Below are 18585 nucleotides of genomic sequence, written 5' to 3' on the forward strand. Positions count from 1 at the left end.
CTTACACACCACCACCACCACCAAACACTGTCTGTCTTACACACCACCACCAAACACTGTCTGTCTTACACACCACCACCAAACACTGTCTGTCTTACACACCACCACCAAACACTGTCTGTCTTACACACCACCACCAAACACTGTCTGTCTTACACACCACCACCAAACACTGTCCTGCACACCACCACCAAACGCACTGTCCTACACACCGCTACGACATACTCTACTACACACCGCCACCACATACTACCCTACACCACCTCTATCACACACTGTCTTGCACAACACACTGTCCTACACACCACCGTACAGTGTCCTACTCACCACCACCACCATCACACTGTCCTACACTCCTACACATCACCACGTTACATCACCTTTCGTAGGAGGCACAATAAAGATTGAGTCTTCATGTGCACTGCCTTATACCTTTTTGAGTCAAGGTCATCAAGTAACTTGTTCTTTTGTACCCTCACTTTCACTGGATGACTGTAATCTGGCATCGTAATTTATTAATGTTCAACATCCTTCCTGCATAAACTACGTCGGTCCTGTGTTTGAAAAGGACAATAGCTGATATAATCACATCTGTTTTGTGTGCAGACTTGGCCTCCGGAAGAACAGAGGACATCATGTGTATGTATAAAGGCTCTGACTTCCCGAAGCGTTCCGCCGGTTATGTCAATGTGTGTTTATGTTGTGTACGTGTATCGTGGGGCGTGACCGTGGGTGGTCGCCTAGAAAATTAAGATAACAGGGTGTTTCTTTACTTCTTTCGGAACACTTGAATCATATCCACAAAAACTTTTAATGATGTTTTTTTATTCATGTCTTTCCTAATCCTTAAACATGCACACACCCATGCATAAACAAACACGACTGGCCATAGACGATCATGTAGATCACCATAATATTTATAATTTAATTGAATCAGTTTATTTAGCCAGAAAAACACAGACACAGAGTGGATAATAATAACAATATTAACATGGCTGAGCCAGTTGAGAACCTGAGCTCTCTTTTAGGCACCTGATATATACTATAAATTTATCTCAAGGAAGTATTATGTAACATTTAGTAACATCTGGAATAGTACAATAGTATGGTGGTAATAAGAACATCTCATAATGTTACCATGGTTATTACTTCAATATTTATTAATTTCATTTATTTATTATATATATATTTTTTATATTATATAAGTATATAAATAAAATACAGTGGGATTGAAAAAACATAAGTATAATGGGGGAGCAGTGCAACACGGGTTGTACAGTATTAAGGTTGAACAAGAGGACAGGGCTGTTAGGTTTATGTCTAGTTGGCAAATATATTTATTGCAATGGTAATTTCTTATCTATTTACATGATAATTTCCGATAAAACGGTTTTGATGGTACAATAAAAGCAGGTACTGTAAATATAGTAGGTATTACAAGAAATATTAAAACTTAGACAATAAATATTTTTAAGAGATGATTTAAAGGAAGGTAACGTAGTCTTTGCTCTGATGGGTGGGGGTAAGTTGTTCCACACCTTCACACCATGATATTTTATGGAGGTCTGGGACTGAGGAGATCATGGGGGGTGGTCTTAATAGGCCTGGGTGCCTAAGTTGTAACTTTGATTATTCCAGAACTGGAAATAATTATTTTGAAGTAAGTGATAGATTTGTAAACAAAGAGGGCACAGCAGTAAGTGTTACTATCTTCGAATTTTAACATTTTCAATTTAGCAAATTTTTCGTTTGTGTTATCTGTTTTATTCAAGTAGGTCATTGTCCGTATAACTCTCTTTTGTGCAGTAACCAGGGATTGTGTTTTTGAAGAACCAGAGCCCCCCCCCGCCCATAGTGTGTGACAGTGTATCAGGTGTTGGTAAACAAGATCATGATAGATTTCTTTCATTGCTGTGAGAGTGAGTGACTGTCGAGTGTGATACATGATACTGCACTGTTTATTAATTTTACTATGAATGGCTTGAATGTGGTTTCTCCAGGTAAGTTTCTCATCAACAATAACGCCGATGAATTTAGTATTTTGTTCACGTTTGAGGACTGTATTACCAAGGTACAGGGGGGTCCAAGTCTTGGGGTAAGTTTTTCCTTCTGTGAAAGATCGTGTAGTGGGTTTTCTCAAGGTTTAAGATCAGTTGATTACATATTACGCTACCTGACCTACAGTAGCTCATACGCTACCTGACCTAGCCTGGAGAAGGACGTGCCCCTAAGTGCTCGTGTTAGTGACCAGGGGAAATGGCCACCGTGTATCGTTGTGTTGTGGGGGAAGAGGGGCGGAGTGTGGGGAAAGACGACCTCCTGGCCACTCTGTTAAGTCAGCTGGAGCAGTTGAGGAGAGAGATAAACGCTCTAAAGGGGGAGAACGAGGCCCTCAGGATTGAACTCCTTCAGGTAGGTGTCCTGCCTAGCAGGACACCTGCGAAGGAGGAGCAAGCGTGGAGAGTGGTTGTTTCCAAGGGGACTAGGGTCAGACTCAGGAAAGCTGACCAGGGTGTGGAGTGTAGTAACCCCTACCAAGTGTTGGAGGAAGCTGACGAGAAAGAGAAGAGGCAGGACAGTGTGGTGGCAGGAGAGAAAGGGCATTTCTTCAAACCCTGCCCAGTGGTAAGGTCGGGGTAGTTGGGGACAGCCAGGTGAGGTTCTTAGATAGGACTTTTTGTGCAAGAGAAAGGAAACGTAGGACTAGGGTGTGTTTTCCTGGGGCTGGGATAAGGCATGTAGCTGAGAGGATAGATAGGGTTTTGTCAGGAGAGGGTACCAATCCAGGAGTGTGTTTTAGTGTGGGTGGTAGGTCATAGGAAAGGTTAGGTTAGGAGTGAGGAACTTTTCAAGAGGTATAGGGAGGCGCTAGGGAAGGTTAGAGATAGGGGGGGGGGATCCCAATAGTATTTGGTTTCTTGCCTAGAAGAGGAGCTGGTGGTGAATGGGTGTCCAGGGCAATTGCTATAAATTGCTGACTGGAAAAACATTGTGCAAGTAATGGTTGGGCATTCATTGATAGCTGGCAACCATTCTATGGCAACGACTACCTGTACAGTCGTGACGGAGTACACTTGTCTCGTGCGGAGGTAAAGCCGTTGTCTGCAACCCTGGAGCGTAAAACTGTCATTCCAAAGGTGGGGGAATGCCTGTAGAGAGAGGTCGGGGTAAGTGGGAGTCAAAAAACAAGCAGTTCCGGGGGAGTAAAGTTGGTTACTCAGGACAAGGGGTAAAACAGGACCAGGGAAGGTTAGGTTTAAATGTCTACTATACAAACAGTAGGAGCGTTAGAAATACAATAGACTTGTTGAGAGCGGTTGTATGTACTGAGAATGTAGACGTCATAGCAATCACCGAAACTTGGTTGAATCTGACGAGCAAGAACTTTTTATCAGGGTACCACATAGAAGGGTACAACCTTTTTCACAAGGACAGGGAAGGTAGGAAGGGGGGAGGGGTCGCACTCTTCGTCAGGGATACATTAAAATGTTGTATTAATAATTCAATAAAGGGTGAAATTGGAACCGAGTCTGTGTGGGTAGAAATTGCAGAAGAAAGAGAAAACTAATTATGGGAGTGATTTACAGGCCCCCAAGTCTTGGGAAAGAAGCAGCTCAGCCCATATGGCAAGAAATGAGCAGGGCAGCAAAATACAACAACCTGTGCATTATGGGGGATTTCAACTTCAGAAATATTGACTGGGCCAACATTGTAGGTGACTGTGAATCTGAAGACTTCCTAGATGCAGTACAGGACAATTTTTTAAAACCTCTAATTGCAGAACCTACCAGAGGTGAAAATATATTAGACCTAGTATTAACAAATAAAGAAAATATTATCAGAGATATCACAGTAGGGGAAGAACTAGGGAACAGTGATCACAGAGAAATCAGGTTCACCCTAAATTGGGAAACGAAAAACAATGACAATATGGTCAGAGTCCCAAACTTTCGATTGGCGGATTATCAGGGGTTAAGAAGGTACCTAGGTTTGGTAGCCTGGGAACAGTCAGGTCAGTCCCCAGTAGGAACTGGTGAGGTCATAGATGACACAACAATTGATCATGACTATAATATATTTACTCATATACAGTACTACGTAAAGCACAAGAACAGAATATACCATACAGAAAAATTAGGTCAAATAAGCATGAGCCAAGGTGGATGACCAGAAAACTCAAACATGACATAGGAATAAAGAAAGGAATTTATAAGAAATTAAAGGGAGGGGAGGAGCAGCTCAGAAACAGGTATAATGAACTATCTAGGAATGTTAAGAAAAATGTAAGGAAAGCAAAGAGAGACTATGAAATCAAAATAGCAAGAGAATCCAAGGCGAATCCCAAGGGATTTTTCCATGTATATAGGACAAAGGTCAAGGACAAAGTGGGGCCTTTAAAGTCAGAGAGAGTGGAAGTGATCGATGACAGTGAGGAAATAGGCAAAGCATTAAACAGCTACTTCTTATCAGTTTTCACAGAAGCAATTCACAAGGAAATTCCAGAGGTGGAACTGATATTTAGGGGAAATGAAGAAGATAAATTAAAGAAGGATGTTCTTAAGAAAATAAATAAATTAAAGACAAAATCCCCAGGACCGGATGAAATTTTTCCTCGAGTTTTGAAAGAGTGTAAGGAACAGATTAGCGGAGCCCCCTCGTAAATTTATTTACAAAATCATTAGACACGGGAGTTGTGCCAGACTTGTGGAAACAGGCAAATGTAGTACCCATATTCAAAAAGGGAGACCGAGCATCAGTGTCAAATTACCGGCTGAATAGTTTGACGTCAGTAGTGGGGAAATTTCTTGAATCAATTATAGCAAATAGCATCCGATACCATTTAGAGAAATGCAAATTAATCTATGACTCTCAACATGGGTTTACAAAGGGAAAATCTTGTCTTACAAATCTGCTGACGTTTTTTAGGAAAGTCTTCGAGGTAGTAGATAATGACGAAAATTACGATGTTATTTACTTAGACTTTAGCAAAGCGCTTGACAGAGTACCGCATCAGAGGCTTCTGAGAAAAGTTAAGTCTCATGGTATCGAGGGTAAAGTTTTAAATTGAATAAAAGCATGGCTCGCCGACAAAACACAGAGGGTCAGCGTAGATGGTGTTAAATCGGAGTGGGGCTGTGTAACCAGTGGGGTTCCCCAGAGGTCAGTACTGGGCCCACTCTTGTTCATAATCTACATAAGCGATCTAGATACTGGGATCAGCAGTGACATAAGTAAGTTTGCGGATGACACCAAAATAGGGCGGCAGATTAATTCAGGGCAGGATGCAAATGCACTGCAGGAGGATTTAAATAAACTGCAGGGGTGGTCAGAAAAATGGCATATGAAATTCAACACCAGCAAGTGCAGCGTACTTAATATTGGAGGAACAAATACTGTTAATGTTTAGTTAGTTTAACAAATTTATTGGCACAGCTTGTAGTACAGTTTGCCTATTCTGAGTAATTCAGTCAGGTCTTGACACTGAGGGTGGTATCACTTCTCACTGCCACGCAGGACAGAGGTTCATACACAAAGAAATACATCATATTCATTGACAGTACATATACATATATGTATACATACATATACACAGATACATACACATATACATGTACATATTTATACACATATGCACATATATACATACATATACGTCGGTCAGATTCATGTGGGTAATGTCACTCTTCACTGCCATACAGGACAGAGGTTCGTACACAAAGAATGCATCATATTCATTGACACTATATATAGGTCAGATTCATGTGGGTAATGCCACTGTTCACTTTCATGCAGGACAGAGGTTCGTACACAAAGAAGGAAATACATCATATTCATTAGCAGTATATATAGGTCAGTGGGTCACATACATTGGAGTCATATTCTAATTGAAGACTAATCAGTGTGGGCTAGCAAATTTGGGATAAACAGCAAGAATGTCCTCAAGCATACCGGATTCAATGAAGTATTTACATAGTTCAAGATACAATAAGTCAGGTGGCCTGAAGTCTTTGACAGTGTCACATTCAATAATATTGTGTTCAAGTGTATGCTTTAAAGGTTTATCACAAATTTTACATGCCGAGTGTTCCGGTATGGGTACAGCGTTACTAACTTGTCAGATGTGTCTGTATCCTAGCCTAATTCTGGCCACGACTACATCACATTGTCTGGTTTTGTCCTTATGCTGGCCATACCGCTACCTCTTGTCACAAAATTTGTCATATTTATTAATGCTAAAACTGTCAGGTCTCTCTGCATTTCTCACTTCTTCTAGATCAGAGTTCATGATTCTAACTTGAATGTTTTTAATTACAGCATTGGACAGGCCAAGGTCACGGTCAACATTTTCTTTCTTACATGCCTCATTGGCCAGTCTATCAGCACGGTCATGATACCGGATTCCAACATGGGACGGAATCCACACAAATTCGATACGAAAGTTGTTCTCATTGGCAGTTATCACATTCCTTTTAATATCACATACAACTTTAGACATAGAGCCTGACGGGCTGTTCATTGATTTCAAAGCACTTTGAGAGTCACAGAATATCACCCCACCTCCATTTTCTTTGAGGTAGTCTGTGGCTAAGTAGATTCCAGTTAGTTCAGTTTGTGTTGTGCTGGCCCAGTTGTTCAGCCTTTGTTTGTTTGACACTATCATCTCTTTTTTTTTATATATTACAATTGCACAGCCTGTTCTACCTGTGTTTGTCTGCACAGAACCATCAGTAAAAGCATAACATTCACTTGATTTAATACTCTCTATGTGTCTGTTAATAGTTTCTAGTGTGACACATCTCACCACATCGGTGTTTAACATTTGCTTACTACCAACAGGAGTGTAATTAATATGAACTGATATGTCCAGCCAAGGAGGAATGGCATTAATAGGTTCGTCTGGGGTGATTGGGACATTCAGTTTCAAGAGATCTGCAACACTTTTATGAAGCCACGCGCCAAAGAGAGTCTTTTGTGGAAGGTTGGCGAGATGGTCGGGAATACTTAGATAGAACATCAACTCAGTTTGAGCTGTAGTTTGAGAACCATTGTTCTTCAAAACTTTGACACAAAACATGGTATTAAGTAGAGCTATCCTCTCAGATAGGGAGGGCAGTCCGAGCTCTTTCCTCATGTTTACAATTCTGGTTGATTTTGGGCAACCTAGGATGATGCACATGGCTTCATTTTGCACTACCTCAAGGCTGTTGAGTTGTTTAGGTGGAATAGTCACAAGATGGAGAGCATGATAGTCAACTACAGATCGAGTGAATTGAAGATAGAAAGTACGAGCATAGGTGATGTTAATTCCATAGCCCTTGCCAACAAGGGTTCTGAGGGGTTTAATGCGCTGCATTAGTTTGTCACGAAGGTTGCTGACAAAGTTTGCATCATTTACACAAATTCCAAGATATTTATAGGAGCTACATAGTTCCAAGGGCATACTGTTAATGTTATAGTCAAGAGGCAGAGGGTGAGCAGGACGAGGATTGAGGACCCTCGTCTTGTCAACAGATATTATGAGACCACATTCAACAGTTCTCCGAGCAAATACATCCAGCAAGGCCTGGAGCCTTGCCGTAATATGCTATGCAGATATCTCCAGCATAGCATATTACGGCTTCGTTTGGCTGAACTGGAATGTCAGCAATAAGCTTGTGCATCAGTATATTAAAGAGCATAGGACTTAACACTCCTCCCTGAGGCGTGCCAAGCTCAAATGATCTCATTCTGGCACTTTTTTCTCCCCTAAACAGAACACTGGCATACTTGTTGGACAGATAACCCTTTATCCATGTCAGGAGGTTACCTTGGATGCCAAAATTAGCTAGTTGCTCAAGTATAATGTCTCTATTAGCTACATCAAAGGCTGATTTAAGGTCTATGAAGGCTGTTTGTGTCTTATCTTTTGAGTGAACAAGATATTCTGCAAAGCATGTCTGTGTGCTACGCCCGGGCATGAACCCGAACAGATTAGGGGCGAGTTTGTCTTTGACTTGAAACATGAGACGGTTGAGAACAACTCTTTCAAGGACTTTACACATACAGGATGTGAGTGAAATTGGCCTGAAGTTTGGAGAACTAGCTTTAGGGATTGGTACTATGTTTCCATGAGTCATGTCTTAGGCAGAATACCCTGTGTGAGGCTCATTTGATACAGGTCAAGCAGTGGATGGTTAGGGATCTCATTCAACAATCTCAGGGTGTTATAGGTTATGCCATCCTCACCAGGGGAAGATGACTCACCTTTTATTAGTGCTGTTGTTAGTTCGTGGTGCGTTATAGGAAACTGGTCGGTAAGGTCTGGTGAGGAACAGGCTATTTCAATATTGAAACCCCTATTAATGTGAGTGGTGTTAAGATATTGCTGTATGTCAGGAGGCAGGGAAGTGATTTGTGACACACTAGACCATTGGTCTAATAGCATGTCAGCATATTCTGCAAGGCTGTGATGAAGCTGGACTGGGGTGGGTGACTTGGTAATGGCTCTAATTTTGTTCCACACTTCTGCTAGAGTGGTTGTTCTATTAATCCCCTGTAAGAATTGTTCCCAATAGGTGTTTCTCACCTGACCTTTGAGTTCACGAAATTCTCTGTTAGCTTTGATGAATGCCAAGAGGTTATCACTAGTTTTATTTTGTTTATAAGTGTTGGCAAGCTGTTTTACATTCTCTCCTTCTTTGGTGAGGATGGGGTCATGTGTCCACAGAGGTGGTTTAGTGCTGCCCCCCTTCCTCCTTGACTTAACCCAGGTGGTATAATATGTGGTAATGACATTTACAAGATCACAGCAAAATTCATCCACTGACCCAGGTGTATATCCAGCATACCATCTGTGGATGTAGGCCTTGAAGTGCAGTTTAAGATTATCTGGGATGTTAATTCTGAGCTTAGGATGGGGTTCACACTTGACATCAGCAACAGTGTACTCAGTAAGTATTGCATAATGATCACTGACTAGGTGGTCTGAGATGACCTTAGCCTTGACATTACTATCTACTAGGTTATACCCAATCACATAATCAAGTCTGTCCCCCCTCAGATGTGTCACTTTGTCTGTGTCGTATACAGTGATATTATGATTATTGATGTAATTCACGAACACTCTCCCATTAGAGTTACACTGGACATCACCGAGGACAGTGTGACGAGAGTTAAACTCACCCTTACACAGCATAGCATTGTTACCTGATGGCTTTGGTAACACGTCCGCTCGCAGTTCATTACACCGAACATAGATGTTATACAGCGAAAATTGACTGTTTGCTGTCTTTACTGTAAATTGTTGAGAGTGAATACTTTCATCATTGTGAGTTTTAATCCATTTACAGACCAGACCATTCTTTACATAAGTGAGCAGGCCACTTCCTGCTCCATTATTATATGCTGTAAACCCAGCTATCCTGGGTGCAACTTTCTTCTGGGTGCTGGACGTGTAAGGTTCTTGTAAACCAATTACATCAATGTCAAAAACTTTAACAAACCATTGTTGGTCATTAATTCTGCGGTTAACACTCCGGATGTTCCATGAAATGAACCTAAGCGTTCGTGTTACTTTTCCCACCTTGAATTTAGCGTAGAGAGTCGCACGCTGGCTTCATAGATCAACCTGACCAATAAGTTGACCATTCCAAGTTCTGTACCTCTGGATTTCCTGATAATGTTCTTCACAGCCCTTATTCCAGTAGGATTTCTATACGCGGGTTCCCTCATCAGTCCCGCGAGTTCCTCCCCCGTAAACAATGGAAAACTTACAGGGTCATGAACAGTCTTCAGACCTGGGACTATTATAGAGACCACGCCGGCAGTCTGGGGCTCATTCTCCCCATCCATGCTTCCATCACAATCGGTCTCGCTCTGGCTACTCACCCTCAGGTTGGCATCATTATGAGAGGAGGCACCAGCTCCTTCAGAAGCTCCACTAACACTATCACTGTCATTGTTCACTGGTACACTTACTTGGCAGGCTTTAACCTGACCTGCATTGGCTAACGAAGGAGAGTCACTGTGCCTGTTGACTTCAGGTGGTGGAGGCGATCCGGCCGCATTGGCATCACTGAGTGGGACTGCTATTGTGGATGGAGGCGACCTCCCAGGACAACTGGGGTGCAAGGCCGTCACACCCTCCTCCCTGGACCTGGGACACTGCCCCCTGGGTGGGGAGGTGTTGCTGTTGATTTCAGGTGCTGGAGGCGACCCCGCAGTGTTGCTGTTGGCTTCACTGAGTGGGACCGCTTTTGTGGGTGGAGGCAGCCTGCCAGGACAACCTGAGTGCCAGTCCGTCACACCCTCCTCCCTGCACCTGAAACACTGCCTCCTGGGTGGGGAGGTGTAGCTGTTGATTTCAGGCGTTGGAGGCGACCCGGTAGTGTTGGCGTTTGCGTCACTGAGTGTGACCGCTATTGTGGGAGGAGGCGGGCTCCCAAGGCAACCTGGATGCCAGACCGTCACACCCTTCTTCCTGCATCTGGCACACTGCCACTCAAGTGGGGAGTCCTGCTCTCTCCCCTCCTGAGAGGCACCTTCCTTGATGGGGCAGCTGCTTGTGATATGCATTCCTGCGCAGAAGCCGCAGGTGGCTGGCTTGTGACAGTATTTCGCCACATGATTGACCCCGAAGCAGTTGTAGCACACCACAGGGGGAGGAGTCCACCGACTGATGTTACTAGGGGTACCGTACGTGCTGCCAAAGAAGCGGTACTCCTCAGGAGGTGGTTCCTTCCTTTTCCAAACAATAATGATCCTAAGTTGTGCACCATCCTTATAAAGTCTTCTTGCTCCGTGGACGCCCTGAAGTGACAGAGCTCTCTTGGGGGGAATACCCTTGGGGAATGTGTACAGCCTAAACAACATCAACCTAGAGAAGTAGATTTGTGAAAGAGACTTAAGGGTACTTGTAAGCCCGGACCTACGGCCTAAAAAACAGTGCGTTAATGTTCGAAATAAGGCAAACAGAGTATTGGGTTTTATATCTAGAAGTGTAAGTAATAAGAGTGCAGAGGTCTTAATGCAACTATATCTTGCGCAAGTCAGGCCGCACCTCGATCATACGGTTCAGTTCTGGTGCCCTTATTATAGAATGGATATCATTTCACTAGAGTCGGTGCAGCGAAAAATGACGAAAATGATTCCGGGACTAAACTTGCATTCCCTAGAAAGACGAAGAGTGCGGGGAGATGTGATAGAAGTATTTAAGTGGGTGAAAGGAATCAATAAAGGAGATAGAGGTAAAGTTCTTATAATATCCGAGCAGGATAGGACTCGTAGCAACTGATTCAAGTTGGATAAGTTTAGGTTTAGGAGGGAAATAGGAAGAAACTGGTTCACAAATAGGGTGGTGGATGAGTGGAACAAGCTTAGCAACTTTGTAGTAAATGCTGGAACGCTGGAAAGTTTTAAAAGGAGGCTAGATAGATTCATGGATGATAGAGAGTGGTAGTAACTCTCGACAGGAGCTGCCATGCACAGGCCAACCGGCCTATTGCAGACTCCATATTTTCTTATGTTCTTATGTTATGTTAATAACCTGACCATTGTTGAGAATCGTAGATTAATTTGCTTTTCTCTAAATGCGATCGGATGTTATCTGCTATAATTGATTCAAGAAATTTCCCCACTACTGACGTCAAACTGATCGGCCGGTAATTTGACGCTGATGCTCTGTCTCCCTTTTTGAATATGGGTACTACATTTGCCTGTTTCCACAAGTCTGGCACAACTCCGGTGTCTAATGATTTTGTAATTAAGTTTACGAGGGGTCCGCTAATCAGTTCCCTACACTCTTTCAAGACTCGAGGGAAAATTTCATCCGGCCCTGGGGATTTTGTCTTCTTACTACAAAGTTACTAAACTTGTTCCACTCGTCCACCACCCTATTTGTGAACCAGTTCCTTCCTATCTCCCTCCTAAACCTAAACTTATCCAACTTAAATCCGTTGCTATCAGTCCTTAATTAAAGGCAAAAGCATAACTAATAGTAAACCACAAAGTAAGACAGGTGTTGTTTAATAATAATAATTACATAAATCAAGTTTACGTCGTACTTGTCGGTGATCGAACCAAATTTCTCTCAGCATACGATGACTCCTTTCCTCAATCACTGAAATATTGAAAACATATAGATTTATACGTTCACTGAAACCTCAAAGTGAACAACACATGATCAGTTTAGTTAAAATTATTTGTTAACTTCAGGATCTAAAAGTGGACTTTCATATGGTTTACCCAAAGTCCACCAGACGAATGTTCTAGTTTAATTTATCTTGTCAGCTTGTTGTACACAGCTTTAATTTGGCCCAATTTCTTGTCCTAAATGTTCTGTTTGCTTATAATCATTTCATTTAAAAAAATGCTTAATAAGTATCCTTAATTCCTTTGTATCATTGATGTTGATTCACTATTTATTAATGTACTCTGGGGAAGAGATTGATATGTGTGTTGATACTTTGTTTTAGAATACATCTCGTGTCAGTAAGTTACACAAAACAAATTTCTAAATTTCCTCATTGTTGCCATGAAAAGGAATTGCATTCAAACGCCAGCACATAAGTGCAACATTATGATTTACTGTACAATTGCTCATGTCTCAGGGCCTGGTCCCCCCCCACCCCCCACCCCCATCTCCTTATGGCGGCTACTGTGTTTTTCTTATTGTTTTTAACGTTAAAATTCATGCTAATAGATAACCCATAGAAAGAACGATGAATTATAGACAGAATGAAAGTGGCTATTGCATAAGGCATAAAATACTAGATAAACAAAACCAAATTGATTTGAGGAAAAAGGAAAAAACGAGAGCGAAGAGACCTGGAAGAAAATATTCACAGAACGACAGAGGAAATTGAATAATTTACAAAAAAAAAAAAGAATTTGGAAAAGACAAAGAAAAAGCAACATGGAAGAGAACCCGAAGCAGGCGTGAGATATTTGTTTGAATACGACCAAAATGTTCTGAAGTCTTGCTGAGGTGAAGAGTTAGGCTAGGTCCTCCCTCGTGACTCATGCGGGGATTCTCCTATCACCTCTTATCTTCTCCTCAAGTATCAGAACTGTCACAAAGAGAACTACGAGTACATAACAAACCTTGAACATAAATTATTTTTCTATGAAAAATTATCTCACCAAAAATCCACCGCTCGATTATAGGGCCTAGAGACTGATGTGTTGTATAAAAGTAATACCCTATTTATTGGAATAAAAAGTCAATAGAATACAGCACTTATGATCGCTCGTTGGCACCTCCCGCGGTGACAGAGAGCGTTAACTGTCAGTTGTTGCTGTGACACAGTGCGCTCTGGGTATTTGGAGAGAATTCCTAATGTCATAAAACCTGCTGTGGAGCTACAGTTTGCATTTCTGAATATTAACGCAATTCTTATTTCACAAGTAAGGTATGTATGTTGTACTTCATGTGCACAGTTGTCGTTTTCACGTCAACAGTTGAGAAATTCTATAGTTATAGATATCAGAAAAAATCTAATACGGAAGATTTAGGCAAAAACCGATTCCCAGCCCATACTCGGATTTTCACATATTATCACGAGTTAGGTCAGATTAACTTTGGTAAGGTAAGGTCAACTTAGGAGTAATTAGGTTAGGTTAGGCAAGATAAAGTTAAAATAGCTTCAATTTAGTTTATCTTAGCTTAACTTAGGCAAGGTAAGGTTAAACTATATTAAGTTAGGTTACCTCTAGTTTAGCTTAATTTAGCTTAACCTTGCCTTACCTTGGGTTAGAGTAGGTTAGGTAAGCTCAGGAAAGGTAGGTTAAATTTGTTTAGGTTACGCTCGGTTAACTTAGGTTAAGTTAGATTGCGATTAATTAGCTTAGGTTAGGTACAGTTACCTAAGGTCGGATCTGTTGACTGGTTAATGTCCTATCTTTACCACAGAAAATAAAATGTCATTGCAAGTAATAACGACATGCTCAGTGTCCATTGTAAACACTAGTTGCACGATGATGACAGTGTCTTCCGCGTGTCAGGTATGGATCCAGAAGCGCCGTGTAAACAATGCCGGATAGACAACAAATTATTCCTACATTTCAGAAGACTAAATCAATATTATTTAGATAAAAAACAAAACAAAAAAGGGTAAATGTCTTCAATGTAAATTGAAGTAATGACTCCATCTTAACTGAAAGCTTCAGGGGAATACCCAGCAAGGATACCTCCTGACTCTTTCTTATCTGGAGAATTGCAGTAATTGCATATAATAAAATATTAAAAATCAAGGTTTGAATAGAAATTCTTAACATAAATGCCCATTGTCTCTGACCTACTACCCTTCCACATTGTTACCAAAGAGTCAAAACTTGTTTCGAGACCTACATCGCTGATCTACAGCATGTGACCTTACAGAATGCCACCAGGAAAAGCAAAAGCGTAATTAAGAACTGTCTCAATACTTAGCAATAGATTCAGTGACTGAAACATCTGTAGGACATTCTAATGTTCATGATTTTGATAGTGAAGCTGCTTTGCATCGTCATCTGTACTACAATATTTTTGATAACTGCCTTAGAGAACTGAATGTTGGGTTTAATGAGCGTAGTAGTGCAGTGCTTAAAGCAATTTCTGGTGTTTGGCCAGAATCCAAGGAGTGTTTCTTACTTCCAGAAAATCTTGCCCCATTAGCTATACTCAAAGGTGTAAACACTGAGTCTTCTCTTCTTTTAATTGACTGTCATGTTGCTAAGCGATTTATTGAGAAAAAAATTGATTGCACAGTTCACAAGAACCTTGGTGATATTTGCAAGGTATTGTATCATCTCCGAAATGGATTCACTTACAGCTGCCTTGACAATATGTGAACAATTCTTCTCAACTGTCATGTGTGCTTACACCATGTAGGCACGCAAGGAGGATTGGTAAAAACAGCCCGAAAACGTGTGTGTGAGGACTACAGGCTGTATGGTCTTCAACCCTCAGATATGAGTTTGATACAGTACTCGGATTGATTGAAATGTGGATAATGTACCAGAAATACATTTAGCTTATCGAGCGCAGGCAAACGGTGACACAATGTGAGTAAATTTAACCGATACACAGTACAACTCAACTACGAGTATCTTGTACGCTGTACCAGTGAAAAAGTTTTCTCCGAATTATTAATACCACGGTCTATAGGGAAATGAGTCAGCAACGAATAAATTTTCCCTCGATACCAGCGAGTCGATCATTCAATTACTAAGCCTTCCTCCTCACCCTGCTTGTATCATGATCATCAATTAGTCCGACCGGGAAGCCCCAACTCGATATGAGGTTTGTGCGCATGCGTGCCAACCTAATGTGCCTATAGTCTGAGAACTAATCTAATTAACCTGACCTAACAAAATCTAATGTTACTAAACATATCTAAAATAGCCTAAGCTAACCGAGCGATATCCCACCTAACTATAATCATCTTAAGTCAACACACATGTACACAAACTTCACCGAGTTCGATTTTCTAGGAGGACGTGTTTCCCGTGAGAACGAAGACACGGATTTTCGAAACAGTGCATCCTTCCATTAATCTCGTGTTACCCCTCAAGACAAGACTGAAGGGCGAGACGTTGAGATATTTGGACCTGAGATCTCCAGTCTTTTACAAGGAACGAGAAAAATTACGAAAATTGAAAAAAGAAAACTATTAGCGAATTACTAGAGGCATACCGAGGCTACTTGATGATAAGTGCTTAAAGGAGAGAGTGTTTCGTGTGTTTGTGTGTGTGTAAGAGGGATTAGAGAGAGAGAGAGAGAGAGAGAGAGAGAGAGAGAGAGCATTGTCAGACAAATTTGAGCGTCGGTGCAGCTACCCAGGACACCTTGTGGTAATAAACATGATAATGACATTAGGCTTCCTCGAACCCCAGATAAAGGCGCCACACCTGGCTTCCGCTGTGGCAACACTAACATATAAATCCCACCGTTTATCTGTTAGATTATAGTGATAGCTTAGGAATGTTCTTACATGGCGGACAAGTTGATTTACAAGCACATCACCAATCAATCAGTCTCATTATACCAGGGGTTCTCAACCAGGGGGGAATTTCCCCCCTCAGGTTTTCAGGGGGGGGGGAAACTGATACTAATATGGAAAAAATAAAGGATTTTCAGTATTATATGCATATTATTTGGAATGCACTTTTTGAGGCAGACAATCTTGGAAAGGAGGGGGGAATGACATTCTGACATATGGTGAAAGGGGTGCATGGGGCAAACAAGGTTGAGAACCACTGCATTATACCAACGGTCTAAATTTCGCTTAAAATTGGGGGCGAGCTTATTTTGCAAATTAATTTTTGACAGACAAATTTTGATTACAACTGACAACTTATGACTGTTACTACTATAACCGCTACTAATTACTAAGGCATTTATTCAGAATCAAGTATGACGGTCATCCAGCGATGGCAGAATGATATTGATATTTAATGGTGTAACCTGCAGTGGAGGCTCGAAATGACCAATGAGGGATCGTCAGGGTCGTCCAGAGATAATAATAATAATAATAATAATAATAATAATAATAATAATAATAATAATAAACGGTTTATTAAGATAACATGGCAGCCAGAAAGCTGAAAATATACAATGAACAGAGATGATAGTTAACATAAGAACATAAGAATGGAGGAAACTGCAGCGGGCCTATTGACCCATACTGAGCAGTCCCGTTTATACCCAACCCCTATTGCTCATATAAGCATCCAACCTGTGTTTGAAGCTATCCAGTGTATTCGAGTTAATGATGATATTTGGTAACTTGTTCCATTCATCCACTACTCTGTTTCCAAACCAGTGTAACCTATTTCACGCCGAAATCTAAATTTGTCTAATTTAAAACCATTGTTACGAGTTCGCTCCTGGTTGAATAGTTTGAGTACCTTTGTAATGTCTCCTTTGTTTAACCCTGACTTCCATTTATACACCTCTATCATGTCGCCCCTCACTCTACGTCTCTCGAGGGAGTGCAAATTAAGATGCTTTAACCTGTCTCTGTACTCAAGGTTGCTAATGCCCGGGATTAGTCTTGTCATTCTCCTCTGGATTCTTTCCAAGGATTCTATATCCATTCTGTAATATGGTGACCAGAACTGAACTGCGTAATCCAGGTGAGGTCTCACAAGCGCTAGATATAATTTTAAGATGACCTCACTAGTCTTGTAACTAACACTCCTTTGTATGAACCTAAGTACTTTATTAGCCTTGTTACGAGCAAAAACACATTGTTTACTTGGCTTACGATTCCTACTTATCATTACTCCTAAATCTCTCTCGCAGTAGGATTCCACAATGGAATCGTTGTTCATCTGATAACTGGTTTTCCTGTTTACATCTCCTATACGGAGTACTTTACATTTGTCTACATTGAATTTCATCTGCCATTTTTCCGACCATTCGAAAAATTTGTTTTGATCTTCCTGTAGTTTTGCAGAGTCCTCGTCAGATTTAATTACACGTCCTATTTTAGTGTCATCAGCAAATTTACTTATGTTGCTGTCTATGCCGATATCTGTCTTTTATGTATATAATAAATAATAATGGTCCAAGTACTGAGCCTTGGGGAACTCCACTAGTGACGTTGCTCCAATGCGATTTAGTGCCGTTTATGCTCACTCGCTGTTTCCTGTCCCATAACCACGCCCTAATACATTTAAGGATATTACCTTTGATGCCATGTGCTTCTACCCTTCTAATTAGTCTTTCGTGGGGGACTCTGTCGAAGGCTTTGCTAAAGTCGAGATATACCACATCATAATTGTGCCCCTCGTCCACCGATTCGAAAACTGATGAAAAGAATGTTAATAGATTAGTTAGACATGAACGCCCGCTTGTGAAACCATGTTGGGAATCATTGATCAACATGTGCTTCTCCAGGTGGTTTCGAATAGAGATTGAAATGATTGATTCTAGTAATTTGCCTACTATTGATGTTATACTGATTGGGCGGTAGTTAGAGGATAATGATCTATCCCCCTTCTTGAAAATCGGTATTACATTTGCTATCCTCCAGGATTCTGGTACTACACCTGTTTTTAATGACATGTTAAGCAACTTTGCTAAGGGCATACTAAGCTCTTCCTTACATTCCTTTAATACTCTGGCAAATATCTCATCGGGACCAGGTGACTTATTAGGCTTCTGTTTGTCTATTTGCTTATTAACATCGTTACTAGTCACTATTATCTCGCTTAATTTGTTTTCTTCACTATCTCTGAATAGAGTCGGTGCCTCGGGTATCATGTTTAAATTTTCGGTGGTGAAAACTGTTGAAAAATATTTATTCAGATTATTGCTCATTTCTCTGTCGTTATCAGTTAGCTCGCTGGTATCTGAACGTATTGGCCCTATCTTATCTCGCGTTTTAGTTTGATACATTTGGTAGAATCCTTTGGGGTTTGTCTTCGCCTCCCTTGCTATCTTCAGTTCATTATTCCTCTTTGCTTTTCTTATCTCGGTCTTAACCCTACCGGCCAATACCTTATAATATTCCCGGAGGTAAATTTCGCCACGGATTGTCCTTCTACCTATAGCCTTCCTTTGGCCAATAATGTTCCTTAAATAATTATTTATCCATTTAGGGTCATTGTTGTCTGATCTGA

General features: G+C 41.1%; 1 protein-coding gene across 7 annotated transcripts in view; it reads right to left on the reverse strand.

Moving 5' to 3' along the window:
* LOC121856916 overlaps positions 1 to 10006 on the reverse strand; it is a 38078-nt gene extending 28072 nt beyond the window's left edge. The window contains exon 1 of one of the 7 annotated variants that reach the window (XM_042352685.1): positions 9958 to 10006. In XM_042352685.1, the coding sequence (XP_042208619.1) occupies positions 9958 to 9983 (26 nt within the window). In that variant the 5' untranslated portion in view covers positions 9984 to 10006. Of the gene's footprint in view, positions 1 to 131; positions 161 to 225; positions 275 to 305; positions 371 to 432; positions 522 to 9957 lie in introns of those variants that run through there. The other 6 variants (XM_042352679.1, XM_042352714.1, XM_042352731.1 and 3 more) reach the window with 6 other exon arrangements.
* Positions 10007 to 18585: the final 8579 nt, after the last annotated feature.

The sequence above is a fragment of the Homarus americanus genome, unplaced genomic scaffold, assembly GCF_018991925.1.
Source record: "Homarus americanus isolate GMGI-L3 unplaced genomic scaffold, GMGI_Hamer_2.0 scaffold1024, whole genome shotgun sequence".
Lineage (NCBI taxonomy): Eukaryota > Metazoa > Arthropoda > Malacostraca > Decapoda > Nephropidae > Homarus > Homarus americanus.